At 38.1% G+C, this 20,675-nt stretch overlaps 1 protein-coding gene across 1 annotated transcript; it reads right to left on the bottom strand.

The window, feature by feature from the left end:
• Positions 1–18,288: 18,288 nt before the first annotated feature.
• LOC127526607 (general transcription factor II-I repeat domain-containing protein 2-like) lies at positions 18,289–20,190 on the bottom strand. The gene has a single exon (XM_051922491.1). It carries the CDS (start codon positions 20,146–20,148, stop codon positions 18,289–18,291), a length of 1,860 nt encoding a protein of 619 aa, XP_051778451.1. The 5' UTR covers positions 20,149–20,190.
• Positions 20,191–20,675: the final 485 nt, after the last annotated feature.

Raw genomic sequence — 20,675 nt, forward strand, 5'->3', positions numbered from 1 at the left:
ACAGACCCTAAAAAAATCACCAAACTCCTGAGCACACCTGGAAGTCTTGGAGACCCTCACCATTAAAGGACTAAAGGACGTCCCTGGTGGTGATGGGCAGGTGGTCCTGCCTCTGGGGCAACCACGCACAAGACTGAAAACACATAACAAAGGCGAAATCAAAAACAAGGAATAATGCAAATAATCAACAAAAGTAACATTAATATAAATAAACAACTCAAAATTGAACAAAAGGACATAAGCAAGGAAATTAAACCCCAGAAGGGGACAAAACAACAGGAGTTTGTGTGACGTGTAATGAAAACTTGCTAATACACACCAGGGGCCTCATTCATAACACTGTGGATAGAATTCACACTAAAACATGGCGTAAGGACAAAACTGGAAATGTGTGTACACACAAAAAAATCCAGAATTATAAATCTGTGCGTATGCCAACTTCCACGGTCTACCGCTCCATAAATCCTGGTCAGCGTGAAAAGTAACGCTCGTGTACACGCTTGTGACTCCAACCCGACTCCTCCCAGAATTACGCCTCTTTGAATATGCAAATCAATATAAATAGCTCCTTATGTTTTGCGTTCTGTGAGAAGACAATGACAAAAGCACAGGGAAAAAGAAGAATTTCAGTGAATACCAAGTAGAGACAAGGGAAAATGTACTATTTGTTGGTTTAAGCAGTGATATAAAGAACAAAAGGAAGTTGATCGAGTGACAGAGTGGTGGAGAAACTCAAAAGTTCAAGTTCAAAAAGTCGCACAGTACCCGAAATGAATAAGAAGTGGTGAGATATCAAAGTCGCCATGAAAATGCGAGTTGTAGCCCACCATCTGTGGTTCATATGGAAGTGTATTAGGGTACAGAGAAAAGAAAGAAACTGGGACACAGTGTGATAAAAAGGTTGTAATTTCCATTTTATTCATTTATAAGTAGGACGTCATAAACTTCATCTTAAAATCATTTTAATTTAGTAGTTTCTCAAATGCCATCGTAACTAAAGTAGCACATTAAATGCTTCATATTCCATGTACTCTTACGTGTGTGAATCAGTACGTGCTTCATAAACAGGCTTTCTCTTATGCCAACAGGACACAGAATACATAACATTCATGATGGTTACAGCTCTCTGAACAATTTAAATGCTAAGATGTATACTTGATATCATTTTCATGACGACAGAAATTACAGCATGTATAAAACATTAAGGCATGCTGGCGCAGTGGTAGTGACGAGCTACCACCCCAAAATGCTTGCTGCCCCATGTACGACTAACAATACGATTCCTGTCCTTCCTTTTCTTTCTCCAAATAACCAATCAGCAAACAATCAGCTCTTTAATAATTGTCAAGCCATCTGTAAGCTTAGAATGGCGATTCTTCAAAAATTTTAAAGAACTTTGAAATATCTTCGTAGTATGTTTAATTATTCCATCCATCAATCCAACCAGGGTCACGCCAGCCACAGCAAGTATACAGTATGAGGCACGAATAATCCCTGAAGGGGGCGCCAGCTCATCGCTACCGCAGTTTACCGAATCATCACATATTTAATCATTAACAATATACAGTACATTATTTAAATGAAGTTTAAAATATATCTGTATAGTGTAATATATATATACCTTACTCCATTTCATCTTTAAAATGATGTCAAGAGTTCCACAAAGATAGCGCCTGGAAATCTAAATCGACTTAGAAACCAGTCGTTATCATCTGTAAATAGCGCTCTCAATTGAAGCGTTTGCCGAATGGGTGAAGTTCAAATAGACTGTGCGCATGGCTGAGACAGCGTGTTCCAGAAGCTCTATCCCAATATTTCTCTCAGCTCTTGACACAATCTGCAGTAGAGCTTTCCGATCAGCTGCTGTACAGCTGTGATTCCACACTCAGATACACTGGGTTAAAATACTCTTGAGTGGTGCACTGACAGTGGCAACACTAAAGCAGCTATGGTATTTGGAATAGTTTAGACATTCTATACACCATTATATGGGTTACAGGTTGATTACAATCAGATGCCTTAAACTAATAATAATAATACATTTTATTTAATATGCGCTCAAGCTTTCTTAGCACTCAAGGTCACCTTACAATGAAATTAAACATTAGTAAAATAAAAACAAAGAGAATGATAAATCAAAAAGCAATAATTAGCAAACAAACAAAGATAACAGGCAGTAACAGTGCAAAATTCACAATTGGTATGCCAGTTTGAAAAGATACATTTTGAGGACAGTTTTAAAATGTGATATTGAATCGAGCTGATGAATATGAGTGGGAAGAGAATTCCAGAGTTGAGGAGCACTATGAGAGAATGCTCGAGCTCCCATAGAATAGAGTTTGATGTGTGGTACAGAAAGTAGAGCTGCAGATGAGGAGCTGAGTGAGCGAGAGGGAGTGTAAATCTGTAGGAGATCAGTGAGGTAGGGAGGAGCAAGGTTGTGGAGAGCTTTAAATGTTAAGAGCAGTATTTTGTATTGTATTCTGTAGTTAACAGGGAGCCAGTGAAGTTGAGAGAGAATAGGTGTAATTTTTTCAGTGGATTTAGAACAGATTATTATCCTGGCAGCAGAATTTTGAAGAAGTTGTAAGCGATGGATACGTTTTTGTGGGATGCCAGATAGAATAGCATTACAGTAATCTATACGTGAGGTGACTAGGGCATTGACCAATACTTCAGTACTGTGTTGTGTAAGAACAGGACGGAGTCTAGAAATGTTTCTGAGATGGAAGAAGGCCAAAAAGAAAGAGTAGGCAAAAAAGAGAGAGTACTGTCAAAAATGACGCCCAGGTTCTTCACCTAGGTAGAGATGTTTGTGTTAATATTGTTAATTAAAATAGAAGACTGGTTAACCTTAGCAAGTGTGGATTTAGAACCAATGAGGAGCACCTCAGTTTTATTGCTGTTTAGTTGGAGAAAATTGTGAGTCATACATGTCTTTATTTTGTTGTTAATAATTAACGATATACATTATTTAAATGAACTTAAAATGTATTTGTATGATTTAATATATGTACTTCACTGCATTTCATCTTAAATTTGATACAAAGAGCTCCAAGAAGATAGCGCCTGGAAATCTAAATTGACTTAGAAGCCAGTTGTCGTCATCTGTAAATACATGCTCTCTTCTATTGAATTAAACTGAATTTCTTTATTGTTATTGTATGGTACAATGGGATTCAATATGCAAATCCTCCATAAACTTATTTTTCTATAAAATGGTAAAATAACAACAACAACAATAATAATAGGATAAAAACAGTGAAAAATATACAATCTGAAAGCATAAGTGGCTCAGGTTGTGCAATATTACAACTGTAATGCAAGTACAAACCGTTCTACCAGGAGCACTTGATGGACAGATTGAGAGCGTTTAGAGCTCTTGGGATGAAACTGTTTCTGAATCGCGAAGTCCGTACAGGAAAGGCTCTGAAGCATTTGCCGAAAGGGTGAAGTTCAAATAGACTGTGCGCATGGCTGAGACAGCGTGTCCTAGAAGCTGTATCCCGATATTTCTCCCCGCTCTTAACACAATCTGCCATATAGCTTTCCGATCAGCTGCTGTACAGCTGTGATTCCACACTCAGATAGACTGGGTTAAAATATTCCGAGTGGTGTGCACTGAGAGTATCAACACTAAAGCAGCTATAGTATTTGGAATAGTTTGGCCATTCAGTGCACCATTATATGGTTACAAGTTGATTACAATCAGATGCCTTGAACTTAAAAACAATATGTGGTTAATTTCAGGGTATTTGATAAAGCCTGCGTCATGGATGTGAATCTAAAAAATGAAGAGAAACCATAACAGGAACAGTATCACTGCTTTGACACTGGGTGCCGCCAGTTTGAAAAACCGAACAGAGAACTTGCGTACGCAAGGGATTGAACTGGCGTGAAAATATGCGTGGCTTTACGCCAAGTTTAGTTTTTATACATCGCGATGTGAGAGTGGAAACAGGCATACGCTACATTTTTGTGCGTACGCACCGTTTATACATGAGGCCCCAGAACTGTGCACAATAGTTCAACAGTTTTTATGATATAATCCAACAATTGTGCTTCTATACGTTGCTTGTGTGGGTCTATATGAGTCATGACAAAAATACAAGCAATGACATGGTTGTTCCCGCTTACTCTCTCCATGCATCATAGCTTCAGTGGCCACGCAGACTGCAGTTCATCCCCTGATGACTTCTCCTGTCTCTTCTGCTTTGGCTCAGCAGCCCTGATACCCATCAGCCGAACTCAACCATGCCTCCAGCTCCTACACTACAACCTCCGGGTGGCTTCAGGGAGCCCCCTCTACCACCTCCAATCAGTATCTTCAGAGTATAAACTGGTATAGATGTCTCCCCCCCATCTCATTGCAGGTTCAGAGTATCACCCTAACAAAGACAACTATATACTGTTGACCAAACTAATTTCATCCACTCTTTCCTACTTCTCATTTATTTATTCGTCACGATTCAGGAACTGCTAATTAGCATCCAGTGCCATTAATGAGGAGCGATATCTTTGATCACAATTACATGTGCTTCATTAACAACCCGTCCCCTTGTTCGCCACACTCCCCATCCCTGTTTCTGCCTGCATTGTTTCTATTAGCAGGGCAGCACCATATTTTAAACTGCACTTTGCTGTTTTAAAAAAGGCCTTCGTGATACAGATTACTTTGCAAATGTCTGTATTCTATGCCAGGGAGAAATCAAATGTCATTTTTTGTTACTGTCTCTCCTAAATAGGACTAATTTGTTAGCAATTCAAAATTTTTAATTTGATTCATCCTGTAATCAGTGCATGCTCCCAACTCCCCAGTATATTACTCTTCATGGAATACAGACTCAGAGATTTACAAGTACAATACAATGACAGCAAATTACCAATTCTTGTATCATTTACACTTACAGTATATCAATGGTTAAACACAACTAAATCAAGTCAATATAATACTCCATCAACCTAATATATGAAATGGGCAACTGACAACAGCAAAGTGGAAAGTAAAAACTCAAGGTCGTAGCATTCTTGGACAAAAAAAATACATAGTGGCCCAAGATCCGATTGGTAAAGTCATAAAGAAATTCTAGAATTTCATAAGCACAAGCCAAAATCCACAGCTTTATAAAGTAAAGTAAAATAAGAAGTTCTGGTGTTCCATCAGGAACTATTGAGTTTGAAGGACAACAATCAAGCAGATCAGTTCTTATGTTTCAGTCAGTGAGTGTTCCCTGCTTATGGTTATTCTTCTGTTTGTTCCTTCTTTGTTTATTTTGTTATTGTTCATATGTTTATTGTTTTTTATTGAAATTTTGTTAATTTTGCCTTATTTATTCATTATTATTTTTATTTTATTGATTTTATTAAAAACAAATAGCATTCCATACCAATAACTCAAGTTTAACAAAAAAAGGTTTGAAACAAAAACAAATCAACCCCCACCCCTGAGAAAGAGTGCTAAGCCAGCAGAGTAAAACCTAAAGCTAGTAAAAATAAGTAAATAGATAAATTAATAAAGATAAATGGAGTAAAAGTGGGGAGAGAACCTGCTTCCTCAATTTAAATGCTTATTCTAAATTGTTATTGATTAGATCCTGACAGGTTTTATAAACGTTTTTTACAGATCCACTAAGTGTGATTTTTTTCAATTTCAAATAGTATATAGCATTATTTACCCACTAACTTAGAATAGGAGAGTTAGCATTCTTCCAGTTTAGCAAGATAAGTCTACGTGCCAATAGTGTAGTAAAGGCAATTACAGTTTGTTTCTCCTTCTCCACTTTAGGCACATCTGGGAGTACACCAAACACAGCTGTTAGATTAGGAGGGATTGTGACGCCAAGGCTGTCTGAAAGGCATTTAAAGATTTTGGTCCAGAATTATGTTAATTTGGTGTACACCCAAAACATCTAACCCAATCAGGCTAGAACTTGATTGCAGCGATTGCAGGTTAGATCTTACCCTGGAAACATTTTGGACAATTTTAAATGAGAGATATACACTTGATATATAATTTTGAGTTGAATAATTCTATGCTTTGCGCAAATGGAGCTCGAGTGAATTCTGTGCATTGCTACCTTCCACTCCTTTTCTGAGATGTTGAGTGAGAGATCCTTTTCCCACTGTACTCTTGGATCTTTGAAAGGGAGGGACTGTAAAATGGTTTTATATATTATGGAAATGCTGTCAGAGTCCTCAAAACTGATCAATATTTTTCTGGCATAGAGGTAGGTGGGAGGCGAGGAAAAGTGGGTAGGTTTTGTTTAACAAAGTTTTCTAATTTGAAGGTCGTGAAAGAAATGTGTTGCTGGAAAGTTTAATTTCGAGTGTAATTGTTCATAGGCTTCAAAGACGTTGTCTATGTACAGATCTCTAAGTGATTTAATCCTGAATGTTTTCCAGACATTAAAAACTGCATATGTTTGAGAGGATGGAAAAAGGAGGTTCTCGTGCAGAAGTGCCACAGATAAAAGCTTCTCTATCTTAAAATACTTCCTACATTGGTTCCATATTCTGAGTGAGTGAAACACAATTGGGTTGTTAGTATATTGGTGATATCTTACATTTATTGGGGTGCAAAACCAGTAATATAAAGAAGTACTGCAGGATTTTATTTTTATTGTGGATCAAGCCTGTGAATATTCAACTGTTTGTTTCCATGTCCATGTTTTTATAGCTTGCATATTTGCTGCCCAGTAATAAAATTGAAAGTTAGGTAGAGCCATGCCACCTTCCGCCTTAGGTCTTTGTAGGGTCGCCATTTGGATATGTTGTGGATGTTTTGAATTCCAAATAAATGAGGTTATGGTTTATTCTAAATTCTTGAAAAAAGATCTATTGATATGTATTAGAATATTTTGAAATAAAAAGAAAACCTTAGGAAGGATATTCATCTTAATAATGTTAATTCTTCCAGATAAAGTGAGATGAAGGGTTGACAATCTATGCAAGGACAGATGGAAGAATTTTGTTGATAAACAGTTTTATGTTTACTTGTGATATTTACCCCTAGGTATTTAAACTGATCTGCTATGATAAAAGGGAAGGTGTCCAATCTAATATTGTATGCTTGAGAATTCACCTGGAAGAGCACACTTTTATTCAAATTAATTCTTAGACCGGAAATCTTTTGAAATTCTGTTAGTGCTGTTAGGACTGCAGGCACAGTATTTTGTGGATCTGATATATACAGTACCATATCATCTGCATATAGAGAAACTTTCTGTTCAAGTTCTTCTCTGATAATCCCCTTTATCTCATAAGCATTTAGACAGTGAACTGCCAGTATCTCAATGGCAATTGCAAAAAGCAGTGGTGACAAGGGGCATCCTTGTCTGGTACTACGTTCTAATTTAAAGTATTCTGAATTAATGGTGTTAATACAAACTGAAGCATCTGGATTGGTATACAGTAATTTGATCCATGCATAAATGTTTGGGCCAAACCCAAATTTCTCCAATGTAGTGAAAAGCTTTTTCTGCATCCAACAATAATATCATCTCTGGGGTGTTTGACTTTGTGGGTGAATATATTACATTAAACTGGCATCGAAGATTGGAAGCTAAGTGTCTGCCTTTAATAAATCCAGATGGAGAGTATCTTAACATTATTATTCAGAAGTGAAATTGGTCTGTATGATGCACATTGTAATGTCCTTATTTTGTTTAGGAAAGACAGTAATTAATGCTTGGTGAAAAGTTTGAGGTAGAATTTTATTTTCTATAGTTTCTGTAAATGTTGCTAATAGAAGGGGAGCTAGCTGAGTTGATAATTTTTTATAAAAGTTGGCAGAGTAGCCATCAGGGCCAGCTGCTTTCCCACTCTGAAGTGAGTTAATAGCATCTAGAAATTCTAATAGTGCCAGAGGTTTATCCAATTTCTTTACACTAAGAGTATCTATTTGTGGTATCTGTAATGCATCCAGAAATGCATTAGATTGTGTCTTGTCTTCTTTAAACTCCATAGAATATAAGGATTTATAGTAGTCTCTAAATGTGTGCATTATATTTTTATGGTCAATGATTTTGTCTCCGTTTGTGTTGGTGATTGCTGGGATAGCATTGCAAACTTCTTTCTTGTGGATCTTATTAGCTGTTTCTCCATGTTCATAATAATGATGTCCTGATTTAAAAATGAGTTGTTCAGTTTCTTTAGTTGTTAAGAGGTTGAGTTCTGAATGCAGAACCTGCCTTTTCCTATGAAGAGCCTCACTTGGACACCTGATATGTTCTTGATCTATTATAGTAATTTCGCTGGTTAGCTCTGATACCTTCTTGGTTTCCAATTTATTTCTGTGGGAAAGATATGAGATAATCTGCCCTCTTAAGAAGGCCTTCAGGGTTTCCGAGAGTATTCCTGCAGAAACCTCTGAGGATGTATTTGTTTCTAAAAAAATATCGATTTGCTTGGATATAAATTCTGTACTGTTTTTGTCTGCTAGTAAAAGTGGATTAAGATGCCATCTCCAAGATGAGTATGTGGGGCATAATGATTTTAGCTGTAAAATCAAAGGGGTATGGTCAGAAATAACAGCGTCGTACTTACAAGATTTAATCATAGGCAAGAAATTGTTATCTACAAAGAAATAATCAATTCTTGAGTAGCAATGGTGCACTGGTGAGTAGAAGGAATATGCTCTTGAGTTTGGGTTCAGAAATCTCCAGGGGTCTGATAAGTTATGGTCAGTTACATACTGTGTATTTGTCTTTGCAGTGTTAGATGTCATCGCCCCTGTGGCAGGAGACCGATCTAGGTCTGGATTTAAAACACAATTAAAGTCCCCATTCATTATAATTTTATGAGTGTTCACATTGGGAATGGATGCAAATACATTTTGCATGAATTCCCTATCCTCGACATTGGGTGTGTAGATATTTATCAAAATTACTTTACAGTTAAATAAATTACCTATGACAATCACATATCTCCCTTCAGGATCAGATACTACATCTGATACTACAAATGAGACTGTTCTATGTATAAGAATTCCCACACCTCTAGTTTTCTTTGTAATGCTGGAATGGAACATTGGGCCAGTCCAGACTTTGTGCAGCCAAAACTGATCCTTGTTTAATAAGTGGGTCTCCTGTAAAAATACAATTTTAGTGGTTAGATCTGTTAGGTGAGAGAATACTTTCTTTCTCTTTAATTCATAATTCAGGCCTTTAACATTCCAGCTCACAGTTAACTGTCCAGTCTTGGAGACATTGCTTCTGAACTTTTGTTGTCATTTTGTAGTCTTAACTGAAAGTAAGACAGCTTTGACCTTAATTTCCAATTTTCCAGGAGTTATTGCCATGAAGCCTATTGTTACGTTGGCACTTATAATTATAAGGATTAAAAGGATAGATTAGAGATAGCTTGCTCTGTGGATCCTTCAGTGGTTCATTGAAGGTCATCTTCTTATATAATACACTACCGTGGCTGTTCGTTTGTCTGTCCAGGATTTTAAATCACCTGTAGCTCGCAAACCGTTTGACCTATTGACTTGAAATTTGGTACACATATACTATGTGACATCTACTATCCGCTTTCGGGGTGATGAGTATTATTACTCTTTTTATTTTTATTTTATTGTGAATCAACTCTCGGCAGGGCGGCCGTGCAGCGCATGCGTACGGGCGCTGTTCTCATTCCCTACCACCTTCGCTAATCATTCTTGAGGCAGATTGAAGACTTAAGTGCCATCTTAAGTGAAAAATTAAAGAAAACGTACTAAGTAATTGCAACACAAAAACTAACTTAATCAGTTTTAGCAGGCCGCTAGGGTGGAGAAAAGAAGAGCTGCTCAGGGAGTAGCAAGCGCATCAACCTCTGAGCAAATGAATGCTTAACGTACAAAGAGCTCAAGTCAAGTGTATTCACTGCACGTTATTGTGCAATACGCCATTACTGGTAGAGTATAATTCAAAGTGAGTGTTGATTTTCTGGTTGCTGTATTTTTCTTTCTGTTTTTTGGATTCTGTTTATCTGATCAGGATTCATCACTTGGTTGCTTTGTGTTGTCTTTTTCATTTTCTGCATTTGTATGCTTCTTGCATTTCTATAAATAAATACCTTTATTTTAAAAGATTTTGCTTGAATCTTGTTCTTCCAAGCCAGAAGTTTGTACATTTCCTCGCCCCAGAATGGAACTTATGAGGTTTTTTGGTACATTTTTGAGACATTAAAGGTATTTTGAACTTTTGAAGCCAAAATCTCTTTTAGGCCTGTGTAGGCTGAAGCCAGTCAGTAGAGTATTGTTTTATGTGTCTTCTAGTAGCCTCACACTTTTTTTGCTATTAGTGTGTACTCGATTCATAACTGTTCATAATGTTTGACATAAAGTCATAGAGAAGTTAAGTAATTTCTATAATGCTATGCCAAAATGTCTTTTTTTCTCTCTTTCTCTCTTTCCCTTTCTCTCTCTTATGAGGAGTCTTTCCCTACTTTATCATGAGTTGTCTGTGACAGAAAATTGTTTCGAGGATGGACCAGGAGAAGAGACAAGGTAAACAAATGTAGCAAAGTTCAACACCAGAGTCTAAAGAGAGAAACAATAAAACCAGAAACGTTAATCCAAAATCAATGTACAGAGTACAGAGTAAAAGTCTTATCCCAAAATTTCACAAACAAAAGCACAATAAATTCAATCTCGAATGAATTACAGCTAGAAGAGGTGAACTTTATTTAGTCTCACTGATAACATTATCACACCATCCTAATACATTGTTACCATGGGAATTAAAGTCGCAAAACAAAATGATTTTAAAAATGTTAAAAATTATTAACTTTTAAATAAGGTTTCCAAATGAAAAATAGATGTCAGAATCCACATTTCTAGGTCAGAAGATCCTAGAAATGATGTATTATTCAATTTTAAAGCTTCAGGAAAGCCCCCAAAATATTAAATATACATGTGAATTACAACAGTCCGATCCCTGTTGAACTGATTTGTCAGTTTTATGGTTTCACCAGTGTGCGCAATCAGGGTGGAGTTTTTCCTCACCATCTTCTTGACACATGGTTCCTCCCTGTGTTCCTTTTCAAGGTAGCTCTCCTGATTTTGCTAAAACTACACAAAATAAGTACATCTAGTTGACTTTACAATGTCCATCTGCCTCGTTTGATTGGCTATAAGATGAAATATTTGATCAAAGCATCTCACCTAAGCATTTCAAATAGGGCAACAAAGCATCCACTTTAGCAATGTAACTTACACGTTTGCTGTAGCTGCCAAACTCCCTATATAAGAATAGCGGACAATAAGAAGTTTGACAAACAAGATGACGCTGCCCAGTCCTTCAAGATCTTTCAGTAACAGCTTACTTGTTCAAATTTCGCATTCAGATACTATTTAAAAATTAAAGCTTCCACTTCAACAACAACATTTTGTTTCAAATTCACATAAAAAGCAGTACCTCTTGTTTTTTCATCAGTTATCTTTGTATTATTGTCAATGGATGACTCGTTTAGAGACTTGGGGGGTATTTTCCGTACGTCGCTTAAATCATCCGAGATCAGATGCCTCATCTTGGATGAGTTAATGCCGGTGAAACTTATCCAGGATAAGTCGGTTTTTCAAACGCAGCCATGTAGTAGATTAGTCCACTGGATCTAATCATCCAAGATGAATGCGTGCGCCCACGCTGATTGAAAAGCCCATATATATTGAGTCTAGAAAACAGGATCAGCAAGTCTTTGATAGGCTGTAACAAAATGACGAAAGAACAGGCACATTTTTTTTCCACACAAGCGGAGCAGGACCTTTTATTCGAAGGACATAAAGAATTTCAAGATTTAATATGCACAAGGGATAACACTGCAATAGCAGCCCAAACCAGAAAAGACCGCTGGCAAATAGTGGCCGACAAATTAAACGCTAAGTAGTGTGCATTGTACCTACTGAATGCAGCGTTTCATTTCCTATGTGTCAGATTAATTATTATTTAAAATGTCATAATTCCAGATCAAACATGAGCACAAAGAGAACATGGGAACAGGTTAAAGTGAAGTACAAGAATATACTTCAAACTGGTAAATATTGGTATATAACTATTTAAAGAATTGTTGACATAAATAATCATATATAACATAAAAAACATTAATTTTAAAGGCAGACAAGCAAACAACAGGTGGAGGTCCACGAGGTCCAGACCTAACCCCTGCAGAAGAGTTGGCTAACCAGCAAAATGCCCATCTCCCTGTTTGTGAGGGCATTCCACGGGCAAACTCCTCCTCAGAACCAGTGGCAGGATGCAGTGGTCACTTCATTTCAGGTAAAGGATGGTCATTGCATAGATTTGTCCTCAATGTGTGCCATAGGTATGTTCCATTTAGCCCTCCTTTTTTTGTTTGGTCAGTTGCAGGGAATGTCAACTGTGTCTGACCAACGAGATATTGACGATGGTCAAATACTTGATGAAGACACTGTGTCTGATTATTCTTCAGGAGGAGAGGTACATTTTCCAAATATTGTTTGATCAAACTCCACTCTGATCAGTCCCATGTGCCCCAATCACATTTGGAAATCATGGGTAATGAGAATGTTAGGCTGATTGAGATTCTTCATGGAACTGTGGGTGTTTTTGCCTGTGTATTACCTACCTGCAGTGGCATGAAACGCCTCTTTTATTGTCTGCACACGCAGGTGTCCAGGAAACACTATGAAAACCCGAAGGAAATATTTCAGAGCCAAACAGACTTTATGAAGTGTCTGGCAAACTGCACTTTTAGATAAATGTTCTGCATCGCCTATAGTATATAAAAAAGTGCCGCTTGCAAAAAACCTCAAAGCAATGCATACTGTCTGTGTGGTTGTGAGAGCCCGACTTTGCCGAGTTTGACTACGAATATAAGGTGCTAATAAATCTTTGAGGTACAATATTCCCCTCTGGCTAAAGCAGTATCTTTTGAAAAGAATTTCCTCCGGGAGCAATAAAGGATCTTGCCGATCACGCAAAAACCCTCTTTATATGAAATTCTCATCTTATAATTTGCGCACCGATATCAATTGGTTGCTCATTCATGAACGGCAAAGCCATGACTGAGCGAATTCCATGCACGGACACTGAGTAAGTGTGTGAGCTAATCCTTGTTTACATAGAGCAGGTTTGAGGATTAGGATGTGTTGCTATGACAACACATCCAGCAAGAGTTTTGAAAAACCGGCAGATCCAGGATCACACCAAATCGTCAACAATTACATCCGGCTAAACAAGTAATCCACGTACGAAAAATACCCCCTTGTTCTGTGAAGTCCTTCATTCAGGAAACTATCACATTGTATTCATGTACATGAGGGTTTCCTCTAGGTATCCCTGTTCCCTCCCAAAATAACAAAGATATAGTTGCCTCCCAAAGTCAGGCACGCTATATGATATATTAGTGAGGGTACCCTATGATAGACTGGCATTCAGTCCAAGGCTGGTTGATGCCTGACACCTGATATTGCTTCCTGCAGCACAACAATAAATGAAATGTAGGAGATATTACAATGTGTTATCTGAAAAATACTAACCAGGAAATCTTTAAGTGTGATAAGGAAACAGAAGTATTATTATTACATATGTAGATATCACATATTGTAAGTAGGACAACATTAAAATTAGGCGAGTTGCTTACAACATGGTATCTAAAAGTTATTATTATAAACAATAGGAACGAATGGGCATCATAATGTAGATTGTAAGTGCCAAAGCATCCCGACTGAGATGTAGAATGATTTCTTACCCAGTCAGGATGGTAAGCAATCCTCATGCCTGTTAAGGTAAAAAAGATAACGAATGAAGTGGGAAAACATGGATGCCAGAGACAGTTCATTCCCCCACACAAAAGGTGGGGGCTAGTCCCAGTTAAGACCACAGAGTCACATGGGAGTTGAAGTGTAGAAGAGCAACCCTGTTGGGGTCCCTGGGTGCACTGCCAGGGGAAGACTGCCCTGGTTTCCATACAATGTGGAAGTACTCAGGATGGCCACTGCTGAGATACCAGAAGCATTCCTAGGTCTGGTTTAAAAAAATCCGGCCATCACATCAGGGAGTCGGAGTCCGGAGGTAGCCAGCAAAACTCACTTGGGGGAAGGAAAGAGAGTAGAATTGGAAAGGTGCTTGTTGTCAAATAAAAATCCTTCATTTCAACCCAGAGTTGTGTTGGGTGACATTTTGTCTGTGGTTTTGGGCTCAGTGGTGCCACCTTGTGGTTACAAGATCAATAATTAGATCATTTACTACAGTGTCATGCAAAACTACAAAAAACTGATTTCAATAAATAAGATACTTAAAACATTTTACCTAATGCTGATAGCTAAACAGACAGTTGTAGATAATTACATGCTTGCAAAAAACAAAACAGTCAGCTACAGGAATCAGTGATTCAAGGACAATCTCTCGAACAGATGTTATCAATCAAAATGGAAGAACACATTTGACCAAAGTAAAAAAAAAAATCTCCATTTATCATACACTTAAAACAATGCAATCCACACCACAATGGCATTTTGGTTTTATTTCATTGGCAAAACTCATGCATATAAATTGTTCAACAAAAAAAATCTGAATGTAGTTGTCAAAAAACTTTAAATATTTAGAAAACAAAAAGCTGAGTTAAAATGAGATTTGGCCATGTTGTTGAGTCTGTAATCTTTCAAGAAACAGCTGTTATGGAATTATGTTATCCACCATTTCAGCATATTACATCATTCTGTTACATCTCAGGGTGTTTGTCTTTTCTATGCAGTTTCTAGTGAATTTGCTACTTGTTATTACCTTATAGGGAATACCCATATATTTGTATGTTTCAGCTAGTGTATCTTCCCTGGCTTGGTTATGCTTTTTGTTTATTTATGCTTTTTGCTGTTTTTTAAATATTATTTTTCACATTATTTTATTTCTGCTTTTGGTTTATTCTGTCTTTGTTATATATGTGTAATGCCCCCCAGTGGGGACTAGGTGGTCTGTTGGCTTTGAAACCCCTGCAGATTTAGTTTTTTCTTGAAAGAAGTGGTGAGGTGACCTTCTGCTGTTATGCACCTAAAATCTGGAATAGTTTACCAATACAAATTAGCCAGGCTAATACAGTGGAGCACTTAATAAACTGCTAAAAACACATTATTTTAACATGGCTTTCTCATAGCTTCATTTTAGTGTAACCATAATATTCTGTATATGCAGCTAATTATCATTTTTTATCATGGCTCTACAATCCGTACTAACCCCCACTTTCTCTGCTGTTCTTTTTCTGGTTTTCTGCGCCACCACCACCTGATCAAAGCACTGTGATGTCCCTAATTTGATGGATTGAAGGCCAGAGGTCCACATGACCATCATCATATAATTCTTCTACGAGAAGCCTGAAAACCATAAGGACTGACTGAGATCATTAAGATCATTAAGGGGGCTGGGTGGTCTTGTGGCCTCAGAACCCCTGCAGATTTTGTTTTTTTCTCCAGCCCTCTGGAGTTTTTTTTTTTTTTTTTTGTGATTGTTTTTTCTGTCCTCCTAGCCATCAAACCTTACTTCATTCTTTGTTACATAGTATTGCCTAATCTTATTTTTATATTTTTCTTCTTTTCTGAGCTACATCATTTGTATGAAACCATGCTATATAAATAAATGTTTTGTTTTTGGTGTTGTTCTCGAGCCTAATGGGGGTATTTTCCGTATGTCGCTTAAATCATCCGAGATCAGATGCCTGATTTTGGATGAGTTAATGCCGGTGAAACTCATCCGGGATAAGTCGGTTTTTCAAATGCAGCCGCGTAGTAGATTAGTCTAGCTGGATCTAATCATCCGAGATGAATGCACGCGCTGAGTGAAAAGCCCATATATATTGAGTCTAGAAAACATGATCAGCAAGTCTTTGATAGGCTGTAACAAAATGACGAAAGAAAGGGCACATTTTTTTTCACATAAACTCTGTGTGTGTGGGGGGGGGGGCACACATGGAGGACAAATATATGCAATGACCATCCTTTACCTAAAATGAAGTGACCACTGCATCCTGCCACTGGTTCTGAGGAAGAGTTTCCCCCTGGAATGCCCTCAGAAACAGGGCGATGGGCATTTTGCTGGAGAGCCAACTCTTCTGCAGGGGTTAGGTGTGGACCGCGTGGACCGCCACCTGTTTTTTGCTTGTCTGCCTTCTTATTAGCTTTAAAATTAATGTTTTTTATATTATATATGATTATTTATGTCAACAATTCTTTAAATAGTTATATACCAATATTTACCAGTTTGAAGTATATTCTTGTACTTCACTTTAACCTGTTCCCATGTTCTCCTTGTGCTCATGTTTGATCTGGAATTATGACATATTAAATAATAATTAATCTGACACATAAGAAATGAAATGCTGCTTTCAGTAAGTACAATGCACACTACTTAGCGTTTAATTTGTCGGCCACTTTTTGCCAGCCGTCTTTTCTGGTTTGGGCTGCTTTTGCAGTGTTATCCCTTGTGCATATTAAATCTTGAAATTCTTTATGTCCTTCGAATAAAAGGTCTTGCGCCGCATGTGTGAAAAAAAATGTGCCTGTTCTTTCGTCATTTTGTTACAGCCTATCAAAGACTTGCTGATCCTGTTTTGTAGACTCAATATATATGGGCTTTTCACTCAGCTCGGGCGCGCGCATTCATCTCGTATGATTAGATCCAGCTAGACTTATCTAATACATGGCTGTGTTTGAAAAACCGACCTATCCCGGATGAGTGTCACTGGCATTAACTTATCCAAGATGAGGCACCTGATCTCGGATGATTTAAATGACGTATGAAAAATACCCCCCTGGAGTTTTTTTTTTGTTTGTTTTTAATTTTTGTTTTTTCTAACCTGCCAGCCATCTGAAATTACCTTTTGTTTTTGTTACTTGTTTTTTTCATGTCTTGTAAAGCACTTTCAGCTACATTGTTTGAAAATGTGCTATATAAATGTTGTTGTTGTTTTGTAATCTGTATGAAATGCTACGATTTTTACTAATATTGTGTTTATTGAATATTGTGTTATTTTGTATTTTAAGATTATATATATTAGTTGTCTTTACTATCTGCCATCTCTCTTGTCTGTAAACTGGGATACTGTCGTTGCTGTACATTACCAGAAACTGTTGAATTGCCATTGCAGTTTCGACACTCTGTTTTTGACCTTTGATTCCTGTTTTTGTGATTTTATGCTTTTAATGTTCAATTTCTGTTTTTGCTCCCTGCTATCTGTAAAGGCCTCTTTCTGTTTTTCGGATTCCTGGCTTTGTTTGCCTATATGTTTATTTCTCATGTCCTTTTCCCTCTCTTTTTGATGTTTGAACAATATTTATGCATCTTTATGCATATATTTTAGCTATAATGTACTACTTATGTGTGCTGATTCTGTTTCTGATGTTTATGTTGCATTTGTGTTGAAATATTAAAGCTGATTTTTAATTACATCTTGGATTTTGTGGTGTATGTGACACATATTTTTGCTCATGTGAAAACAACTGTCACACCTTTGATGTGACTATGTTTTACAAATAAATAGGGCACCTTTACAGTTATTCCTCAGTGAGTGAAAAGTTTAAACTTCCTTAGTGTCAGTTACCTATGTAATTATTTTTCTTGGCCTCTCGCTTTGCTCTCTGGTTTTAGTTGCTTATTATTGTTCTGTCTCCTGATTTTTGACCTGTGCTTTTCTCTTTTCACCATGTCTGCTCAACGTTTAAATCATCTTCTGGGGCAGGGGTGTCAAACTCAAATAATGAGTGGGCCAAAATTTAAAACTGAACAAAGCCGCGGGCCAAGGTTGAAAAAAATTACCTTTTAATAGGCACCCAAACAAGTTTTGCGTTGAAAATTGAACAAGCAAGGCTTATATAACTTTATAATGACATGCAAACCCGAGTTTCATGTTTAAATATAAAAATTGAATGCCTCTTTTCTATTTGCAGCCTTCTGAGGTAAATATCAAAATAAACTTTTTTCCACAGGCTAATAAATACATTTGAAAACAAAATAACAATAATGAATGAATCAAACATTCAAGCCTTGAAGTAGCAAGAGAAGAGTGCATGAATAAAATGTTTTTGCTCAGTTTGCTACACTGATTTGCTTTAACACTGAATATGGAACAAGCCATGCTTATAGCTTAACTTAACTTAATAGTGCAAAATCAACTGTCAAAGAACAAACGAAGAAACATCAATGGCATATTAAATAACATTTAAATAAAAAATGAATGCCTCTTTTCAATTTGCTAAATATCAACATTAACTTTTTCCACTGGCTAATACATAAATCAATCATTCAGGCCTTTTTACTGTTCAGTTTGCGACACACTGATCTAACATGGTGTGTTCAAGCCAGACACCTGGCATCTTTTCTTGGATGCTAGTTCATCAGTGTCGGGGCTCAGGCTTTGAGCTGAGGCAACCTTCATTATCGAACGAAGGTGTTCATCAGTGAGATGTGCCCTGTGAGATGTTTTCGTCATCTTCATTGAGGAGAAAAGTTGCTCACATAGGTAAGTGCTGCCGAACATGGAGAGCAATTGAGCAGCTTGGGTGCGGAGCTGAGGCATTGTGTCAGGGATGTGTTGTGGAAACTGTGCGGCGCCAACAGCATCATACTTTGACTTCAGCGTGTCATCACACTGGAGTTCAATCAGCTCCATTTGAATGTTAGTTGGTGCTTTTTCCACATCGACTGCGAAGGGATTACTAAGCAGTTCAAATCTCCATTTCTGACCATCAAAGTCGCCAAATCGTCGGTTAAACTCAGCGCCGAGTACACTGAGTTTTTCAGCAAACTGTGCGCACACGGCGGTAGAGATCTGCGTATTTATGGTTTGGCAACAGGGGAAATGGCCAAGGTTTCCTTGCAGCAGCTGATTCTCCCACAGGCAGAGTTTAGCTTTAAAAGCTTTCACTGACGAGTACATCTCGGTGATGATGCGGCCCCGCCCCTGTAGCTGCAGGTTCAGCGCATCAAGATGGCTTGCGATGTCAGACAGAAAGGCCAGCTCACACATAAACTTTTGCTCCTGGAGTTCTGCTGTGTCCTTCCCTTTGCTTTGCAGAAACTGACATATTTCTTCACGCAGCTCGAAAAATCTGTTCAGTACTTTTCCGCGGCTTAACCATCTCACCTTTGTGTGATACGGCACGTCTGTGTGTTCCGAACCAAACTCTTCCAGAAAAGACTTAAACTCGCGGTGATTCAGACCTTTGGCTCTTATAAAGTTAACAACTTGTGTTACTGTGGTCATAACATGTTCCATCTTTAGGGCTTTAGCACACAGTGACTCTTGATGTATAATGCAGTGATAAACCGATAGCTCACCTGCACAGTTCTCTTCCCGCATCTTTTCACGCATCCTGCCCACCAGACCATTCTTTTTACCACTCATCGCTGGCGCACCATCAGTGGTTAATCCCACGAGTTTATCCCACGGCAGGTTTATTTCAGTTACACATTTGCAAACCTCCTCAAAAATGTCCGTCCCTGTGGTTGTGCCATGCATGGATTTAAATCCCAAAAGCTCCTCCGTAACACACATTTTTGAGTCGACACCGCGGATGAAGACTGACAGCTGCGCAGTATCAGACGCGTCAGTGCTCTCGTCCACAGCGAGGGAAAAAGAAACAAAATCTTTCCCCTTTTCCATCAGCTGGTCATGCAGATTGGTGGCAAGATCACATATGCGCTCCGCTATTGTGTTCCTGCTCAGGCTTACGTTTGAAAAGGCCTGTTTTTTCTCTGGGCACACTTGGTCACAAACTTTCAGCATTATCTTTTTAATAAATTCTCCCTCATTAAAGGATCGGGTTGATTTGCCGATTTCTTCTGCCACGATATAACTCGCCTTTACAGCAGCCTCGTTTTGTGCTGTGGCTTTTTTGAACATATTTTGTTGTGAAACCAACCCTCTCTTCATCTCCTCTACTTTCTGGCTCCTTTGAGTCGTGTCCAGGTCCTTGTACATGTCCTGATGTTTCGTTTCATAGTGTCGCCTAAGGTTGTACTCCTTAGGTACCGACACGTTGGCTCCACAAACGAGACAAACAGGTCTGTCTTTCAGATACGTAAACATATATTCTGTCTCCCACCTGTCCCGAAAAGTTCTGTTTTCTCCCTTCCTTTTCGTCATTTTTGGTAGGGGTAAAACAGTGACACCTAGAGTTGTAGTATTGGGCCGCAGCATGTCTGGAAAGAACGCTGCTTGCTAGAAATCTACTGACACAAAGCTGGCGCGCCAAAACAACCGCAGAGCATTATGGGATTTGTAGTATTCGCAGTGAATGCGGTGTTACAGCAACACCGCCGCTGTATAATACCGGTGGGCCAGCTCTAATGTTAATTTGATATTGCCCCACGGGCCAAATGAAATTATACGGCGGGCCAAATTTGGCCCGTGGGCCAGAGTTTGACACCTGTGTTCTGGGGCCTCATGTATGAATGGTGCATACACACAAAAATGTTGCATACTTCTGTTTCCACGCTCACATCGTGATGTATAAAAACTAAACTTGGCATAAAGCCATGCACATTTTCACGGTAGCTCAAACCCTGGCGTATGCAGGTTTTCCTCTTGGTTTTGCAAACTGGCGGCACCCAGTGTCAACGCAGTGCTTTTGTTCCAGTGTGGTTTCCCTTTCTTTTTTAGATCCACATCCCTGACGCGGCTTTATCAAATACACTGAAATTAACCGCATATTGTTTATTAGTTTA

Source organism: Erpetoichthys calabaricus, chromosome 2 (assembly GCF_900747795.2).
Source record: "Erpetoichthys calabaricus chromosome 2, fErpCal1.3, whole genome shotgun sequence".
In the NCBI taxonomy this organism is placed as follows: Eukaryota; Metazoa; Chordata; class Cladistia; order Polypteriformes; family Polypteridae; genus Erpetoichthys; species Erpetoichthys calabaricus.

What these genes read in the sequence shown, in the direction of transcription:
- LOC127526607 (XM_051922491.1), bottom strand. Translation starts at nt 20,148, where the DNA reads ATGCTGCGGCCCAATACTACAACTCTAGGTGTCACTGTTTTACCCCTA.